This window comes from Maniola jurtina, chromosome 8 (assembly GCF_905333055.1).
Source record: "Maniola jurtina chromosome 8, ilManJurt1.1, whole genome shotgun sequence".
NCBI lineage: Eukaryota > Metazoa > Arthropoda > Insecta > Lepidoptera > Nymphalidae > Maniola > Maniola jurtina.
Window position 1 is genome coordinate 12186866 of NC_060036.1, and position 18033 is coordinate 12204898.

Here is an 18033-nt window from a genome sequence, read left to right on the forward strand (position 1 = left end):
CTTACGTATGGAAAACCAGGTCAACAATAAAAAACATTGTTGCAAAGTAAACAGTGATTTTAGATTTATTGGCGAGACGTTATTGAGAATATATTTAAATTTTCTATTTAGAGGCACTATTAAACTTTGAGGTAGGTTCAACACTATGTAATTACAAAGTTGAGAGCCATTAAACGAAAATTAACGTGAACTTTGTTTCTAGAAACTTTTTAGAGGTTTTTGTGTCGGGTTTTTTTAATTAGGGTTCCCTACCTCAAAAGGTAACCCTTATAGGACCCAAAAAACCCTTATAGGATCACTTTGTTGTCTGTCTGTCTGTCTGTCCGTCCGTCCATCCGTCGGACGTTGGCTCAATTTAATAAGTATCTAGTGTTATTAGATTCAATAGTCAGTACAGAGGTATACTATAATTACTATATACTCATTTATGTACACTCGTATTAAAAAGTAAAAAGACTCCAATAAAAAGGACATGAATCTTGCTTTTTGTGAAAGTCCTTTAAATTTATGTGACTTTCAATTCGGAGAGTGGTCAAGATTGGAATACCAAAGAGTCAAAAGGTTCACTTTCATTCAATAAGAATGCAATACTGCAACATACAAACATTACCTGCCTTGTTTAATACACATATTATATATAAATGTCTTTGCCTAGCTTTTAAGTTTTACTAAGAGACGCGTGTAATTAGCTTTCTAATAAACTTTCATTTCAGTTTTGTTTTTTTTTTTTCATATCTCGTGGGAACTCTTTAATTTTTCGGGATAAAAATAACTCAGGCCGGGACGCACGCTATCCCTCTAACCAAATTTCGTCAAAATCACAAGACAGACAGACACACTTTCACCTCTAGCTGATGACCGCTACTTAGGATGTAGGTTATAGGTTTTTAAAAATCCCGTGGAAACTCATTGATTTTCCAGGATAAAATGCTATTTATTTATTTATTTTATTTAAATACTTTATTGTTTATAAACTATGACACAAAGTAAAGTACAGGAAAGATAGCAAACAAAGGGCGCGGCCTTATCACTATAGTAATCTCTTACAGGCAACCTACACTTATGAACTCATGGAACTGTAAGACTATGTGTTAATCCAGAGTATAATCTATTTCCATTCCAAATTTCAGCCAAATCCGTCCGGCAGTTTTTGCGTGAAAAAGCAACAAACATCCATCCATACATACTTACAAACTTTCGCTTTCATAATAGGTATTAAGTAGGAAGCGTCGATTTTGGAAGCGCCACGCACGACAGGAAGTAGGTATGGATAGCAACAAGTGTAAATTAAAAATTTATAACACCCCCGACAAGTAAAGGTTACAGTAATAACTAGAAACGAGCTGATAACTTTCAAACGGCTGAACCGATTTTCTTGCATTGTAGCTAAGAACACTCTCGATCAAGCCACCTTTCAAACTAAATTAAAATCGGTTCATTAGTTTAGGAGCTACGATGCCACAGACAGATACACAGATACACATGTCAAACTTATAACACCCCTCTTTTTGGGTCGGGGATTAAAAAAGACCAATGACTTATAATAATCATGACAGCATGTTTATTAAATGCTCTCTAAAGGTCAGTGTAAGCCTTGGGACAAGCAAAACGGCATATTGAATGCCCTACTTACCCTACTTATTGTTTGAAAAAAAAAAAAAAAGAAACTGCACTGTTGAGCCATAGGTCAAATCGTTACGGCAGACGATTTTGTAAACATTTATACCTAAATACATTTCATTACAAAAATGGAACTAGCGTGCAGCATAGAATTGATGTGATGAATCGATTAGTAATGCCGATGTATCGAGTGAGCACTGCTGTTATCGATTATACTGCGAAAAGCGATGTAATTGATTAATAGGCTTTTTCCGGATAACGGAAAACCACTTTTATCTGATTCTATTAATTCTTTTATGTTTTTTTGATGAATGGATTGCGCGAGAGCAGATTTTCAATATGGTTTCCACATCATGCATGCGATGTCTCCATAGAGGCAAAAATAAGACTTAAGCATTGTTTGAATCAAATTGAAACTGTCTAGGACACGTAGGTTGAAAATCTTATCACTTGAAAACACTAAGGTTAGGTACCTTCTGTAAAATATTAATTATAGAGATAGGTACCTAATTTACTAGATACTTTTTTTTATTACCTACTTATTGTAAGGTTATTTTTAAAAATTGATTTGAGTTGTCAAAAATAATATAAAATTATTAATTTATCTAATGCAGGTAGTTTGATAAAATCGATATTTCGCTCATTCGATGTCATACAATCTGTTGCTAGGAGGCCAACAAGATTGAACTTGCATAAATACGGGTGTTTCGAAGGTTTTAGTTCAGTCTCCTTCTGAGATTCGGAGCGATATCGCATATTTTCGGTATTTGGATTGTGAACTGAATAATTAGATGTTGTGATAGCAATCACGCTCTAATTAAATTATTTATTTTGGCATTAGTTTGTTTAGATTAAAACTCTCGGATAACCTTACACATTAAACTTGTGTTTTTTTTGTGTTGGTTTTGGAGAGGACATTCCAATAATTCGATAAAAATATTTAAATAATACCTGCTTTTCTGAGTGACGCCAATAATTCAGAAGTGGGACGTGTCTCACGTTGCCTTAATTTCGCTTTGGTATCTTTTTGTAAACAACCCACATTTGATTAAATTTTTTTATTGAGTTTGATTTGGTGATTAAAATTTTTAGTTTTTTTTTAAGAATTTAGTCTTTTGTGTAGTGGAAAGTAATTTGCAATAAGTGGTTCAGATTTTGTATACTTACATCGAATGAGAAGTTAGTCGTTTGGATTTATTGTTGACTGGATATTAAAACTGAGAGTTCGGCAGTTCAAGGATAGGTTTTAACGATTTGACGGAGGGCAGGATAGCCCATAATTTGGATTTGACTTAGGGCAAGGAAGCCCGCGACTGACATGACATGATTTATTAGAAACACGAGGACGTGTTAAATTCAGGACGGCCGAACTGTAAGGTTATTTTTAAAAATTGATTTGAGTTGTCAAAAATAATATAAAATTATTAATTTATCTAATGCAGGTAGTTTGATAAAATCGATATTTCGCTCATTCGATGTCATACAATCTGTTGCTAGGAGGCCAACAAGATTGAACTTGCATAAATACGGGTGTTTCGAAGGTTTTAGTTCAGTCTCCTTCTGAGATTCGGAGCGATATCGCATATTTTCGGTATTTGGATTGTGAACTGAATAATTAGATGTTGTGATAGCAATCACGCTCTAATTAAATTATTTATTTTGGCATTAGTTTGTTTAGATTAAAACTCTCGGATAACCTTACACATTAAACTTGTGTTTTTTTTGTGTTGGTTTTGGAGAGGACATTCCAATAATTCGATAAAAATATTTAAATAATACCTGCTTTTCTGAGTGACGCCAATATTATGTATATTTATTTCTCTTAGATAACTTTTGCCTTTGCCCATCTTTGTTAAATAGGCGTAGGTAAATATTTTGTCATTAAAAATGACACGGTTTTTAGAATTTATTAAGTCCTCTGACCCCTTTCTGACCTTATAATATTATGTAAAGTCCAAATATTATTTGATAAATACCTGCTTTCTCAATTTTAAATGGGTAGCTATAAAAACGTTAGTAGATATAAAATATTATGTATTAAGCAAACAAATTAGAAATCAATAGATCTGTTAACCTAAAAAAAAAATTAAAATGTTTCCTAAGTACGTTACAAGTTGATTTAGGAGAGATTGCTTATGTTTTCGTCCGAGCCAGATATACGAGTAGATATAGATATTATAGTCTTCTTCCTTGAAGCTTGATAAAAAGAATACCTAGTCCTTAGAAAAAAAAAACAAGATTCCGACGAATTGAGAACCTCCTCCTTTTTTGGAAGTCGGTTAAAAATAAAAATAAAGAAAAATACCTATGGGTAAAGTCAATTTAAATTTTATTTGGTCTAATACCTATCAACATTTCATAGATATATATGTATATAGACCTCTAGCCTTTTCCCATGTTAATTGGGGTCAGCTCTCCTAACCATATTTCTCCAAGTTGTTCTGTTTTGGGTCGTCATTGTGTCTATTTGGGCTGTTTTCAGGTCGTTCAATACTACTGACATCCCAGGTTTGTCGAGGTCTGCCCCGTCGTCTGGGTCCAGCGCTAACATGTATTACGCTTCTGGTCATCTGATCCTCGGGTCTTCTCATGATGCTCATTCTCATGCTCTAAATATATAAAATAACAGGCTCTTGTACTTACTGGCTCATCAATGCCCAGCCCAAACCCTTGCACAGGTTTGGAAAGCTGAAATTTTCACGGTTTCCCTTTATCTACGTTAGATTTAAAAATTCCCAAGGGAGCGAAACCGCGGGCAGTCGCTATTATTCGACATATAGAGGTCATTGACTTGCTTACTTTGTAATGCATTACATACCCTCTTTTTCGCACATTAGGTTAAGGAAATGCACGTTTTTGTCGCTATAAAGACTTTCAGATTGTCCGTCAGATAAGTACGCCGACCGGTTTTATTGAACTGAACGCAAAAAAAAATCATCTTAAAAATACACTTAGGAACAGCTTTTATGTCCACCATTACCATTACTCTCCAACGCAACTTGCTTACTTATTTGATAAAATTAAGTCAAAGCTGTTGCTGTAATGCGTTTATATGCTATGAATGCGGCATGTTAGATTTTTCCGTTCAACTGTCTAGTCTTAAAATGCTTGTTTTATTAAAAACGCCTTAATTACCTATACAGAATACTAAGGTTTGTTGTAAAATGTTTCAAATTCAAGAGCGCATGGCACAAAATCAACTAATTAACAGGTCTCTCACCGTCACTTACTCCATACAGTCGTAGTTCCAATTTCATTTGAATATTAAACAACCAAAGTCCATGAAATTTTGCAGACATATTTTAGAAACTAATATCTGTGCCTAATAAATATAACTACTTAAGATGGGCCTCCCCTCTTAAGTAGTCATATTTCGGCTGACTCCTATAGTGGCGGATTTTTTCTTGTGAACTAGATAGGTTTCAGAATCTAGGAAAACACACGGTTGGCACAATTATAGTTGTTCCTTGTCAGTCAGTTAAGTTTTAGCAACAAATGTGTTGACCCGGTCACGCTCGGCGAGCGCAACGATCATCGATTACACAGGTACGGGTATTTAACTCGTACGTAACGGTGACCGCAAACTGCAATACTTTTTGTGTTCCTGCATTCAGCTCGCTCGATTGCAGCAGACTGACAGCTACAATGTCACAATCGCAATCACCTCTGATTGGTTGACGCTCGCTCACTATTGGCCATCATCACAGAAATCCTAACAAGAAGGCACTTTTCCTAATTCTGTGGCCATAATGCATTGACGCAACAAGAATACCAGATATTCAGCCAATCATAACAATTGCGATTGTAATAATGACTGACGCAGGTTTTTCGGAATCGATTCAGTAGCTTTATTAAGAAAATCTATAGTTTCTTGGTCGTCTAAATGAATTATTAGCAGTTCAGTTTAAGCCATATTTTGGATTACTCGTACAATCTGATTTTTTCTTGTGAACTAGGTAACTACGGTTTCAGAATCTAGGAAAACACACGTTTAACACAGTTATAGTTGTTCCTAGTCAGTCAATGTTTTAGCAACAAATGTGTTGATAACGCTCGGCGAGCGCAACGATCATCGATTACAATTATATAGCTACGGGTATTTAACTCGTACGTAACGGCACGGTAATATTATCTATACAGTATTCTAACTCGGCCGTATCTTTGAAATAGATACCTACAGCTGCGCGGTACGTAAACATGCGGTAGGGCTGCCCGCCTCCAGCAGTTTAATTACACTTGCCTACTTTGTGTTTCCATCTAGTTTTGTGATTGTAAATATACTTTTTTTATATAAACAAATGAAATACTTTGTGAATTGTATAGGAAATGTTCAATAAAAATGCGTGTTGTTTTTTGATTGGTAGATTTAATTAAAAAACCATGTTTGTGATTGAATAACAAATCGGTCTTATACATTTGAGACCGAAAAATATTTGCGCCTCGACTGAGACGTAGGAAATTAAATGAACGTTACGAATTATTAAATTTTAAAGTTTAAAAAATCCGCATTCTAGTATAAAGCTTTTAATTAAAAATTGTTTTGGGAAACATGGACAAGATGGAGAAAAATGAATATCTTTTAATTGGTTATAGATACCTACAGCTACTTTACAATTTATATATTTGGTTTTAAATGAAGTTCGGAATATTTTCTCCATTTTTTCTATATATTCCACAAAATCATCGCTGGGTACAATCAAAAAATTTGCGAATTAATCTTATTGTAGTCCCGGTACCTTAAATACCGACATTCTGAGCTGAAATTGTGGCTTCTTTGATCGGGTTTCACATACAACGAAAAAATAGCGCGGTTATTGTTAGAAAAATAAAACACCGCCCGTTCGTCACTGCGGCACAGCCGCGACTGTCTGCGTGTCGAGCGCCTGCCGACATCGAGGTGCGTAGGTATAGCTCGCGTTTCGTCCGTTTGTATGAAGTTGGAATACTGATACATAATATTACCGTGGTAACGGTGACCGCAAATTGCAATACCATATGTGTTCCTGGTTGCTTTGTTGAGAAACTCTATTATTAGGTACTTCTTGTTGGTCTACAACCTGATGGTTTTTGTTCTTTTGGGTTTTAATCTCTCTCTGCGTCATAATTGCATACTTAATTTGCACCTAAATTTCCAATTAATGTACCTACCTACTAGTGAAAATTTGACTGTAAGTTTTCCATTTTGATCGCGCGCCTACTAGCTGTCACCGGCCAGGGTACCGAATGCACCCGGGAGCTGGGCTAGAGACAATCCTGATATCTACAGAGGAAATTTTGTAAAATTCCATCATAAGAATTTGCGATTTGAGAAAAAGGAGAAGAGGGCAATTGCAATCTCTACATTTTCAAGTCAACCTCGACTATCAAAATAAAAACCATGGCGATTGCGAATGCGTTGCGCCTCCCCACTGGTATTCATAAACCGTAACCATACCGTAACTAGATTTAAATATTAATATCTATTAAAAATGATAATAACATTACGTCCTATTACAAAGGCAACAAAGTTGCTTTTCCCTTTGTTGTTTTCGCGAAAAACAGGCTTTTTCCGGTTGTTAATTAATTATTATGCATGGCAAGCGCATTGCGATAAGAAAGGTAGTATTGTTAACTGATAATATGGACTAAGAGCCAGCGAGGGCCAGACTTTCGTTATTTAATAAAGCTGAAAGTTTCTCTGCGCATTCTCCCCAACACAAGGAAGAACGATCAGCGATTATGAAGTTTGGATCATGGTGGCTTTGGGAGACAGGACAACAGATAAAAAAGGTGTATTTTTTTTTATTTTTTTACCTGTTATCTCCCAAAGCCACCATGATCCAAACTTCATAATCGCTAATTGTTTTCCCTGGTTTTGAGAACAATATGCAGAGAAACTTTCAGCTTTTATAAAATAACGAAGGTCTGGCCCTCGGTGGCTCTCTTTCTAATAGGATGATAATTCACATTTGGAAGACACGTGGAAGACAAAACAAACGCACCACGGTTTCAAATGTCATATTTTTAATAATGGCACTTTGCTGGATCTATAACATCTACTGCCTTCGAAGACCATGGCATGTACTATATCTGCTTGAGTGATGTCAATCCACCCCCGCCGCGTTGCGCCGCGTTTAGGTCGGGATCGCCGCGCTGCCCAGCGACGAGAACAGTCACCCGGGTGATCAAAGTGAAATAAAAAGTGGAATCATATCATCCCGTTATACTATATCACGAAGATTAACGTAACAGCAGTGGAGTATCTCGTATTAAATTTGTCTGACGCTTTTATTCGTGTAATGTTTGCTAATCCACCGCAACTTGAGTATGAGACCACATATACCTACCTATCCATCCATGATAATAAATATCGATAAATCTATGCATCTACTTACCTACTAGACACCGATCTCTAGTGTAATTAGGTACCTACCTACTGAGGTAAACTTGCTAAGTAGAAATTCAAATCACGTCACATTATAATCGTCATGTTTAGAGTCTATAGCACGTTCACTTTCAAACTGACTTGCGAAAGCCACAAAAAGTGAGTTTTCTCCACACCATAGCGTTATAACTTACCTATCAAGTTGTCGCCAGTTGTGGGTACAACTTACAGTCTTTGTCTAAGTACCCACCTATTACATATACTCGGCTGTCTCTATTGTGAATTCACATGGTTACTTTCCATCATAGGTATTTTCTCTGCCTATACCTAATCTTTTATAAGCATTTGTTTAGCGCTGTTAGGGTATCTGCCCACTTGTGGGGCGGAGCGGAGCTATGTGTTCAGTAGAGAGCAAACCAAAGCGCTTCGATCTGTTTAAGCCTAAAATTGGGGTCCCGGGGGCTGGGAGTTGGGTCTGCAGACATTGCGACCTAGATAGAGAGTTGAGACCTAACATTGGGTATTGTATTAGTTGTGGCCTGTGAGCTGTGAATTGTGACTCTTCAGATTTAGGCTGTGCAGGAAGTTAAATCTCGGCAGGAAGGTCCGGTCGGTAGGAGGTAGGTACTAGGTATATACCTAATATGAATATGAAATGAAAGTCCACGAGTAAAAAATACCGTTTTATTTAAAAAGTTCCCCAGTTTCCAATAGAAGAACCGTCTCTTTTTCTTCCTTAGCTATTTTGGCTTTCAATATAGCCATTTCCTTGTCTCTTAGTATTTTTCTCTCGGCTTCCTCTTCTCTCCAAGCATTTTCTTGAATGGTATAGATCTTCTGTTTCATTCTTCCATACACTATTCCCGCCAATAAAAACGCATATCTTGCAGCTCTAATCAATGGTGATACTAGGACAGGCGGGCCGTAGGGCAACATAATATTTTAAATGTAAATTAATTTGCAAATGCAATTAAAATATGAAGAGATCGACGTTTGCGCCAAAATCAAAATGTTTTTTATCATGTCACATTTAATGCACAGATTATTAAAAATTGAACATAATAATATTTTGACAAAAGAGGTCGACGAACTCACGAGTGACGCGAACGCGAAACGGTAAAATGCATGGCACATCCCTTGCTATTAGGTCAAGTGCATATCGCAACAATAAAAATGTTTTTTTTTGTTCCGGATTTACATTTTTATGTCATTCGGAAGGCCAGTGGCCGAGAGTGCAGCTAAGAATACCGTTTGTCTCTAGTGTGCCGACCACCAATTATAGCAGGCTGGCAGCTCGCCAGCGTAGCGTGGTCAATAGGAACTATCGTTAATCGAATCAATCATTTTGCGCGATGTTTTTGAAAGACAAATTTGATTAAAAAATGTAAGACATGACTGATGTAACTTTTAACAAATTATTTTGAGTACTTAACTATTATAAAAACTAAACTAGTTAAGTACTTAAATGCAATATTAAAATCAAGCATTAATAAAGTCGATGATATCACTTCGACTTTCACTAACTATGAAGCTAACTTGCTTGATAGTGCTAAAAGTAGACGTCACTTTACATCAGGTTATGCTAATATGAGAAACTTCAATTACGTAGATATCAGACAATGATGATTTTGATTTCGGACAGTGTATTCTGATTCAATTGTACGTTGGTACTTTTAATTAATATATGCCGCAATTGAATTTTTTTTTTCTTTCTGTTATTATCTGCAATCAGTCGGGGGACTATAAGCAGATTATTTGGGCTAAATTTGAGATTTAAATTTAGCCCAAAATTATAATGGAATTATATTGGAATTGAATTATAATGGAATATTCACGATTTTATGATTCGTACAATAAACGGGTACACTCAAATATATTTAGGTATACTCTATCTATGTATAGGTATATCTGATTTAACTATCTAATGGCATACCGATTAATTTATTATTTATATTATAAAAAAATAAGTAGGTTTTAAGGATAATAATAATGAAATGCAATTTGCAGCGTGGGATTGAAAAACGTTAGCAATCATTAGTCAACACAGCACAGTTACATATTCATTTTATCATATTTATTGACTGAGACCTGAAAGCGAATTCACTCACGCTAAATTCTATACTTAGAACATCTTTTAATATCCTACTAATATTATAAATACGAATATCTCTATTTGTTGTCGGAATGTCTGCTTTTTTGGTTTGTCCTTTAATCACGCCTCAACGGAGCAACGAATTGACATAATTTTTGACATAGATGTAGTTGAAACCCTGGGAAATATATTATTAGTTACGTTGTATCTCAGAAAATTGAAAAGTCATCATGGGATTTTTGAAAAACTTAAGTCAACGTGGACGAAGTCGTAGGCATCTTAGTTATAAATAATTGTAATTGTAATTAAGTATATAAATTATAGGTTGATCTTCATAAAAAAGTTTTAAATTTTACCTTAATACCGGTATTATTTTTACCTAATACCTATCGATGTAGCCGCAAGCTATAATTTACTTACTAAAGGCTAAAGCACTCACTGCACAATAATAATTACTGCACATTAATAAGAAACAGTGAAGAGCGTCGTAGTTAGAACTTCAGCCCCCTATTTGGGGGTCTGGGGCTCGAACCTAGGCACGCATCTCTAACTTTTCAAAGTAATGAGTAATGATTTATTACGTTTTTAGCAATTAAATATCACTTCAATAATGGTGAAGGAAAATATCGTGAGGAAACCTACATGCCTGTAAATTCTCTATAACGTTATCAAAGATATGTGACGCACTTGGCTAGTGTGGTGGAATATGGCTTAAACTCTTCTCATTCTGAAAGGAGACCTGTTTTCAGTCTGTAGTGGGCTGGCGATGGGTTGAATTGATGATAATGAGACAATGCTATTCGTATTACGTTACCTTAAAAATTTGCTACGTCAAAAACTGCATAATTGCAATTAAAGCATAAAAATTATAATGTTTGTTTAGTGAAAGTTTTATTAATAATCATAATTGTTATGTGAATAATATTCATGCTAATCCGTTGGAAAGCTTGACTTAGCATGAAGATAACCAGTTTTTAATCTCCATAGTGTTAAAAAATTATTATAATCGAGCGATTGATCACTGTTTTACCGTTTTTGTGCGGGTTTCCTTCTTTACTAACTCTTTAGAAGGTTTTTTATTTTATTATTAGGTATATTCTTTTGCATATATTTCATAATTTTATTAGTTAGGTAGGAATATCATAAATATAATCGTAATTATATTTGTTTTTTATCAAAATTTCTTCTGTTTTACTTTTTTCCATATTATATCTCTGCATCTTCATATAAAAGAAAATATCTAAGTATGTAGTAGGTACCTACTTAGAAGACAATATATCGACCAGGCTTGTTATTTTATTTTTCTTAGCCCAGTACGAAATAGGCATAAATATTAATTAATAAAAGAAATTAATTATAAACATTACCTCTTTGGATCGCCAAACTAATTACCTACTTTGCCCAAGATACCAGCTTTTGGATTCCTGGTAAACTCGATAACCATTTTTAAAAGTTCTTCAAAAAGGACATATTAATATTATCCATTCCAAAAGGCACAAAAAAGAAACTTTTTTTTTGGATATAGGCTCTTAGATGGACTGATGAAATTTTATCCATCCATCCATCCAATGGTAGGTATAAATATGCGTCCGCTTTTGGACATTAGGCATATGGCTTTTGAAATAGATTAGAATTCATTTTTATTTTAATAAATTTTAATAAGTGCTTTTGAATAGTCAAAATAATGTACCTACCACTAACCAATGGTATGAGCGGAATGCATGCCGTTCTTACCTAGAAGAACCAGCAAGAAACTCGGCGGTTGTTCTTTTCAAATACATATTTAATTTACAATATGCCATATTGTACCTACCTATAAGCAATTGCAGACCCGCGCTTTGCTGAAGCGTGTCAATTTCACGCTTTTGTACCTATTGTTTACACAATCTTCGAATAAGTAGGTAGGTATCTGCTTTTTTTGTAGAGCACACAGAAATATATCAATCTACAGATTGCCCCCAGCCCAGTGATCTGTGGCACTATCCCACACCTTACTCATTTAAATCACTCCCCATTATCTTTTTAAAGTTCTCAGTTATTACCTACCTATATACCTATGCTTGCCTCACAATATCATAAATTACGATGAATATACCCTAGGTACCTAGCACCTACCTAGGGTCTATTTTACCTACATCATGTTAAATGCTACATATTAGAAATATTTAGGTACCTATTAGCTGCAGGTAGGTGTTTAACAGGCGATTGTTATCGGTTAGGCCAATGTTACCAAACAATAAAAATAAGAAAGGTAGTTAGGTACTTTTTGGCATTGTAAATACATCGTGACACGTTCAATAGCAGCGACCTATTCTATTGTGAAGGCGAACTGCGAAGCACTAGGTAATTATATTACGTAATCTTTCGATTGAGAGGATATTAGGAGTGAAGAGTAGGTAAATAGAAGAGCATTCATAGAGATAAAATGTCACGACTCACGACCTCGTATGTGACGATCTCGGTTGTGTGGACAGTTATTTTTAAGACCCCATGTAGGCTCAGTAATAATATTCGAGCAAAATGAATGATTATTATGATGATTAATGATTAAAGCCCTGTAGGCAGGCTGTAGGCATAGGTATTAGGTCGGTATAACTTATAACACCTTAATTTTCTTACTTTTTAAACATAGAAGGAATAAGTTTGATCATAATACCTATGTATGAAATAATATCTTTTAAAATACCTATTCAGGCAAAGAACTTAATGTAGTTAGGTATGTTTATAAGTAGCCGTACTTATTTACTTACTGTATTGCACACCACAAAGATAGAAATTGAGATAAATCACAAAAGGTTTACGACGATTTGTCACACCTTTTTTTCATACAATTTCGACAATCTTATTATTTATTTAACTTGATAAGAAACCGGTAATTATCGTAAAATGTTTTTTGTTTCCATGAATTGAATGCCCTTCCCTAGACATACTTTTTCTCTGTCATACTCGCTGTAATCAGGCACTCTACCTCTCTTTCACGCAACTTCATTTTTCCATCAGTTCGTATCTGTCATTTGTCGTGGTAACTTGTTTTCCAGAGTACATTTTCGAAACTACTTTTATTCTTTATCCCATAAAAGTATGAAATTGATTATTTAATTTGTTTAGTTAAAGTGTACAGCTTAAGTTCTATTAAGTTAACTTATCGAGCCTTTTGACTAGTCTAAGACCTAAGTGCAGTCATAGTTTATCGATTAATTTAAGTAGCTTCTTTGGGTGTGGTGTAACTTGTGGAAACTGATGTTTTATCTGATTATAGCGATTACCCATTGAACATACGTATAAATAAAGCAATAGTATCGGTGATTATAGTGCATACTTCCTAAATTTAGTAAAAACTGTTGAGAAAAGTTACGAAAAAAGGCTAAGGGTTGTTATCTGTATGGTTATCGATCTCCCTTGTCCCATACTGTTTAAATAAAAGCTTTTAACTAGTTTCAAACGTTTCAAAGTGCCAAGTGACTGAGTGTTGTGCATTGTGTTTTGCAGAAGTCGTCCACGACGAAGACGACGACAATGACGACACCGGCCAAGTTGTATGGACGAGAGTTGTCGGCTTACGACGAAGTTGACGTCGACGAGCTGTTGGCCAAGTTGTCACAGGAGGAGCTAACTATGCTCGCGAAGGAAGTGGACCCAGATGTAAGTAAAATAAGTTTTTCATATGTACATTGTTAACTAGTTAATCTGTCCAATTTCACTACAGTGAACTTTCCAAAAAACTTTTCTTTGCATTCATAATTTCAAGTTTCTAGACTCCTTATCAGTTCAGTATATCTCAGTTTATCCTTTTAGATTAATATGTATTTCAATTGGTAAGACCATTAGTCAGTCAGACATGGTAGAGACTTTATGACTCGCATAATATAGATATGTCAAAATTATACTATTTAATGATATTTAGGAAAAGGATTGAAGATTTTTTTTTTGCATCAAAAATTTATTTAATAAAAATAATTAAGTTGTTGAATATGTACAAGATTCAGTTTTATATTACTAACTTATGCAGATGACTTTGTCCACATGGCTACACAAACTTCACACCCCTATTTTACTCCCTTAGGTGTTGAATTTTCAAAAATCCTTTCTTAACTGATGTCTACATCATAATATCTATCTGCATGCCAAATTTCTGCCCGATCCATCCAATAGTATGAGCTGTGTGTTGATAGAACAGTCAGGCCGCTTTCCTTTTATTAAGACTTGGTATTAAAATAAGTTTCTACTTAATTCTAATAAAAAAGAAGTTACAGTATTCTCCTTTTTAGAATTAATACTTTTTACTAAGTACTAATTAAAACAAACTAGGTATTATAATATTAGCGTTTAAACTATTGTGAGTGATATCCATTACTTTACTTGGAAATTAGCTGGGTTTATTTTGATTAATCATTTGAGTACAGTGAGTTATTTTTTTAATCTTTTTATCTATATCAATATAAGTTAGACCTTGACTCTGATCTTAACAGCTGATGGTAAATATTAGTTGTATTATAATCAGCAATCATGTACATAATCATGTTGTCATAACAGAGTATTTATTTATATGAAACAAACAGGATGAAGGGGGAAACCTTGGTTTCAATATAGTCATGATGTGTTTCCTTATTTACTGTTTAGGTACATATATTAAGTACCTACATAGAACATATTATGTAATGTATCTAATTTGAAATTAGATACATTACAACTTCAAATTCTGTACTTAGTGATTTAGTTTTCAAGTAGTTACTAATCTTTTAAAAAATAAATAAAACAACTGTTTGACTGACATAATATTAACATCACTACCTCTGTACATCTCTACATCACCTAACTGGTAACAGGCGACCATTTTTTGAAGCATGCAGGTGTCTGTAAAGCCTAGAAGTCTGTGATGCTAGTTGCTACACATAATATTATATATGCTACACATACTACACATAACACACTACATTATATTATATTTCACACACACAATATTATATTTGGATCTCCTCTTTTTGGGCTATTATGAGTAATTGGTTATTTATTCCAAACTAAACTAAAAAAAATAGGTTTATTAATAATCCTGTAGGAACTTTTTCCAGGATAAAAAGTATTCCATGTCCTCTAGAATGCAAGGTATATCTGTACCAAATAGATGATGCCTGCAAATAAATCCATTTAGGATCATGTGATTAGTGGACTTGGGTTTTTAAGAATGAAACACTTTGATTTTCTAGGCAAAAAGTTGTCTATGTCCGTCCTCAGGCTGTCAGCTAACTCTCTACCAACTTCATCAGAATTGGTTAAATTGATTGGCCATGAAAATCTAGCAGACAGACAGACATTTACTACTTTGCATTTATAATTTTAGTATAGAATCTACCAAGTATAACATCATAATGTGTAGTCATTACAAGATCTTGAAGGTTAAGTCCATTACAATGTGTGAACTAATTGTTCTGTTTATACCTTGCCTTGCTAAGGCCAAGAAGTCACGATCATTGGAACAACCTTGAACATTTAGAAGTTAAAATATTAAGGAAACTTTTTGCTTACTCCTAAATTTACTATTAAATATCCAAGGCTTTATAGAGTTATTCTACTAAGTCACTTAAAAAAGTCTACTTACTAATATTATAAATGCTAATTAAGTAGCTATAAGTAATTTTGATCCGTTTTGACGACCTCCCTGCCAAACTGCATCCTCCATCTTGAACTGCATCATCACTTACCGCCAGGTGCTAACTTGTATCTGAATAAGAATAAAGTGGTTTTGCTGTTACACAAAAATAAAGAAGTAAGTAGGTGTACCGTACGTTTCATAGCCATTATGCATAATTGGCTAAAATTGTATGCTCTAGAAACTGCCATACTGTTCTACTTTACATCAAATATTTCGGGCATTTAGTTCTTGAGCAAGATTTTTTGTAATACCTAAATGAGTAACCAGACATTTACCTTTACAAACTAGTTTTTGTATAATGGATTCCTTTAAAACTCTACTAAAATACTAATTTAACCTTTAAAAACGCCTACTTAGCCTCTCTGTTTTCAAAGGGGTGTGAAGTCTGCCGATCTTTACTGGCCCAGTCTGGTGGACTATGGCCTAACCTTTCTCAGTTCAAGAGAAAAGCCATGCTCAGTAGTGAGCCGGCGATGGGATGGCTTTAAAACTGTACTTACTCAGTTACTTAGAAAAGTAAAAAAGGCCAATAGTGAACTGGTGATGGGATGATTATAAAACTGTACAATTACTTAGTTACTTGACTTAGAAAAGTAAAAAAACGCAACAAAAATAATGTGTAATTACTAATTACTAATTAAATTATTAATTAACAATAATGCTCGCTAATTACTTATTTATTTGGTCTTGTGGATATACTTATATGATTTTTTTACTCAGTTTTTTTATGCTTAACTTCATAAATTTTAAAATATCAGGTGTTACTAATGCATAAATTAAAGTATAAACTTGCGTAAAACAGTAGAATCATAGGTATTTATCATTAATTTATCAATACAAAACATGCATATCTGAAGTGATTACTTAAGTACATATATAGACTTATCACAGTGTTGGAATAATCACTATCATAATACTGTTTTATTATTATTCTTATATGAAACATTATTTATTAAAGTAATAAGTATTACTAGGTATTATATGTGTTACCTGTTTTTGAAAATTATCAATTTGAAGTCACTTGGCCTCATCTAAATGTAAAAATTGACCTCAAGACACTTAATTCATGACTTTTTGAACTTTGAATGGGTGTTGGCAAAGCAACTTGCAAAATCTATACTAATAAATAAAATTGGAGTGTCTGTCTGTAATTTCGAAATAACTACCTCATATTAAGCTCATATGGTTATTTGAACGATACCAACACCGAATCACACGTTTTTAAAATTTTTGTCTGTCTGTCTGTCTGTTTGAAAAGGGTAATCTTCGGAACGGCTGAACCGATTTTGACGGGATTTTCACAGACAAGTAGAGAATTGACCAGGGAGTAACATAGGCTACTTTTTTAACCGGCTTTCAAAAAGGGAGTTGTGTTTTTCTACCTATGTACACCGAAATCTCCGAGATTTCTGAACCGATTTGCGTCATTTCTTTTTTGATCGATAGAGGAACTTTGCGACATTGTTTCATAAAAAATTTGGAGTCCAACTCCTCAATCCTGATGCTGCAGGGGATCTGACCAATCCACGCGGGCGAAGCTGCGGGCATCAGCTAGTAAAAAATAAAATAAAAATCTTGCTTCATCACTGCAGTTGGTTAATAGAATAGTTAATATCTAAGTCATTTATTTGCATAATGGCTGTTAAAGTTTTCACAATTCATGACTTTTTGCCTTTGACCTGAACGTGTGTTGCAAGTTACAATCACAGTAATATTATAAAGGCGAAGGTTTGTATGTATGTATAGTGTGTGTGAGTTTGTGTGTATGTGTGTTAGTGTGTGTGTGTGTAACTAATAAACACACATACACACACACCACTGGACGGATTTAGCTGTTTGGAATGGAGGCAGCTTATATCCTGACTTAACACGTAGGCTACCTACTTTTCATCTATGAAAATTAAAGAGCTCCCGCGGGATTTAAAAAACCTTTATCCACGCAGAGGAAATCGCATATCATTTAGTAAAAAAAATCTTGCTTCATCACTGCAGTTAGTTAGTAGAATAGTCAATACCTAGTCATCTATTTGCATAACAATAAGCTATTAAAGTTTTTATCTCCCTGAATTGGGTCAATGACTTTTAATACCATTAACTGCTTTTCTATTAAGTACTAAACGTTTTTTGTAGATTTCTTTACAACTAAATTATATATAGAATTAGATTATTTTAATAGGATTACCTATAAACATAGGAACATATTATCTTAATAAAGACAGACAACAAAGTAATCCTATAGGTTCTGGTTAAAGTTCTGGTTTTCAGCTAGTAATTAATAATAATTAATCTGTGCATATTTCTCTGTTT

General features: G+C 34.2%; 1 protein-coding gene across 9 annotated transcripts in view; it reads left to right on the forward strand.

The window, feature by feature from the left end:
- LOC123867734 (tropomodulin-1) overlaps positions 1-18033 on the forward strand; it is a 78520-nt gene that overhangs the window by 42535 nt on the left and 17952 nt on the right. For 8 of the 9 annotated variants that reach the window (XR_006796482.1, XR_006796483.1, XR_006796484.1 and 5 more), the window contains exon 2: positions 13566-13718. Coding sequence is in view for 5 of the 9 variants with exons in the window: in XM_045909958.1 (XP_045765914.1) it covers positions 13566-13718 (153 nt within the window). In the remaining 4 variants the exon portion in view is untranslated. Of the gene's footprint in view, positions 1-13056; positions 13156-13565; positions 13719-18033 lie in introns of those variants that run through there. The other variant, XM_045909959.1, reaches the window with a different exon arrangement.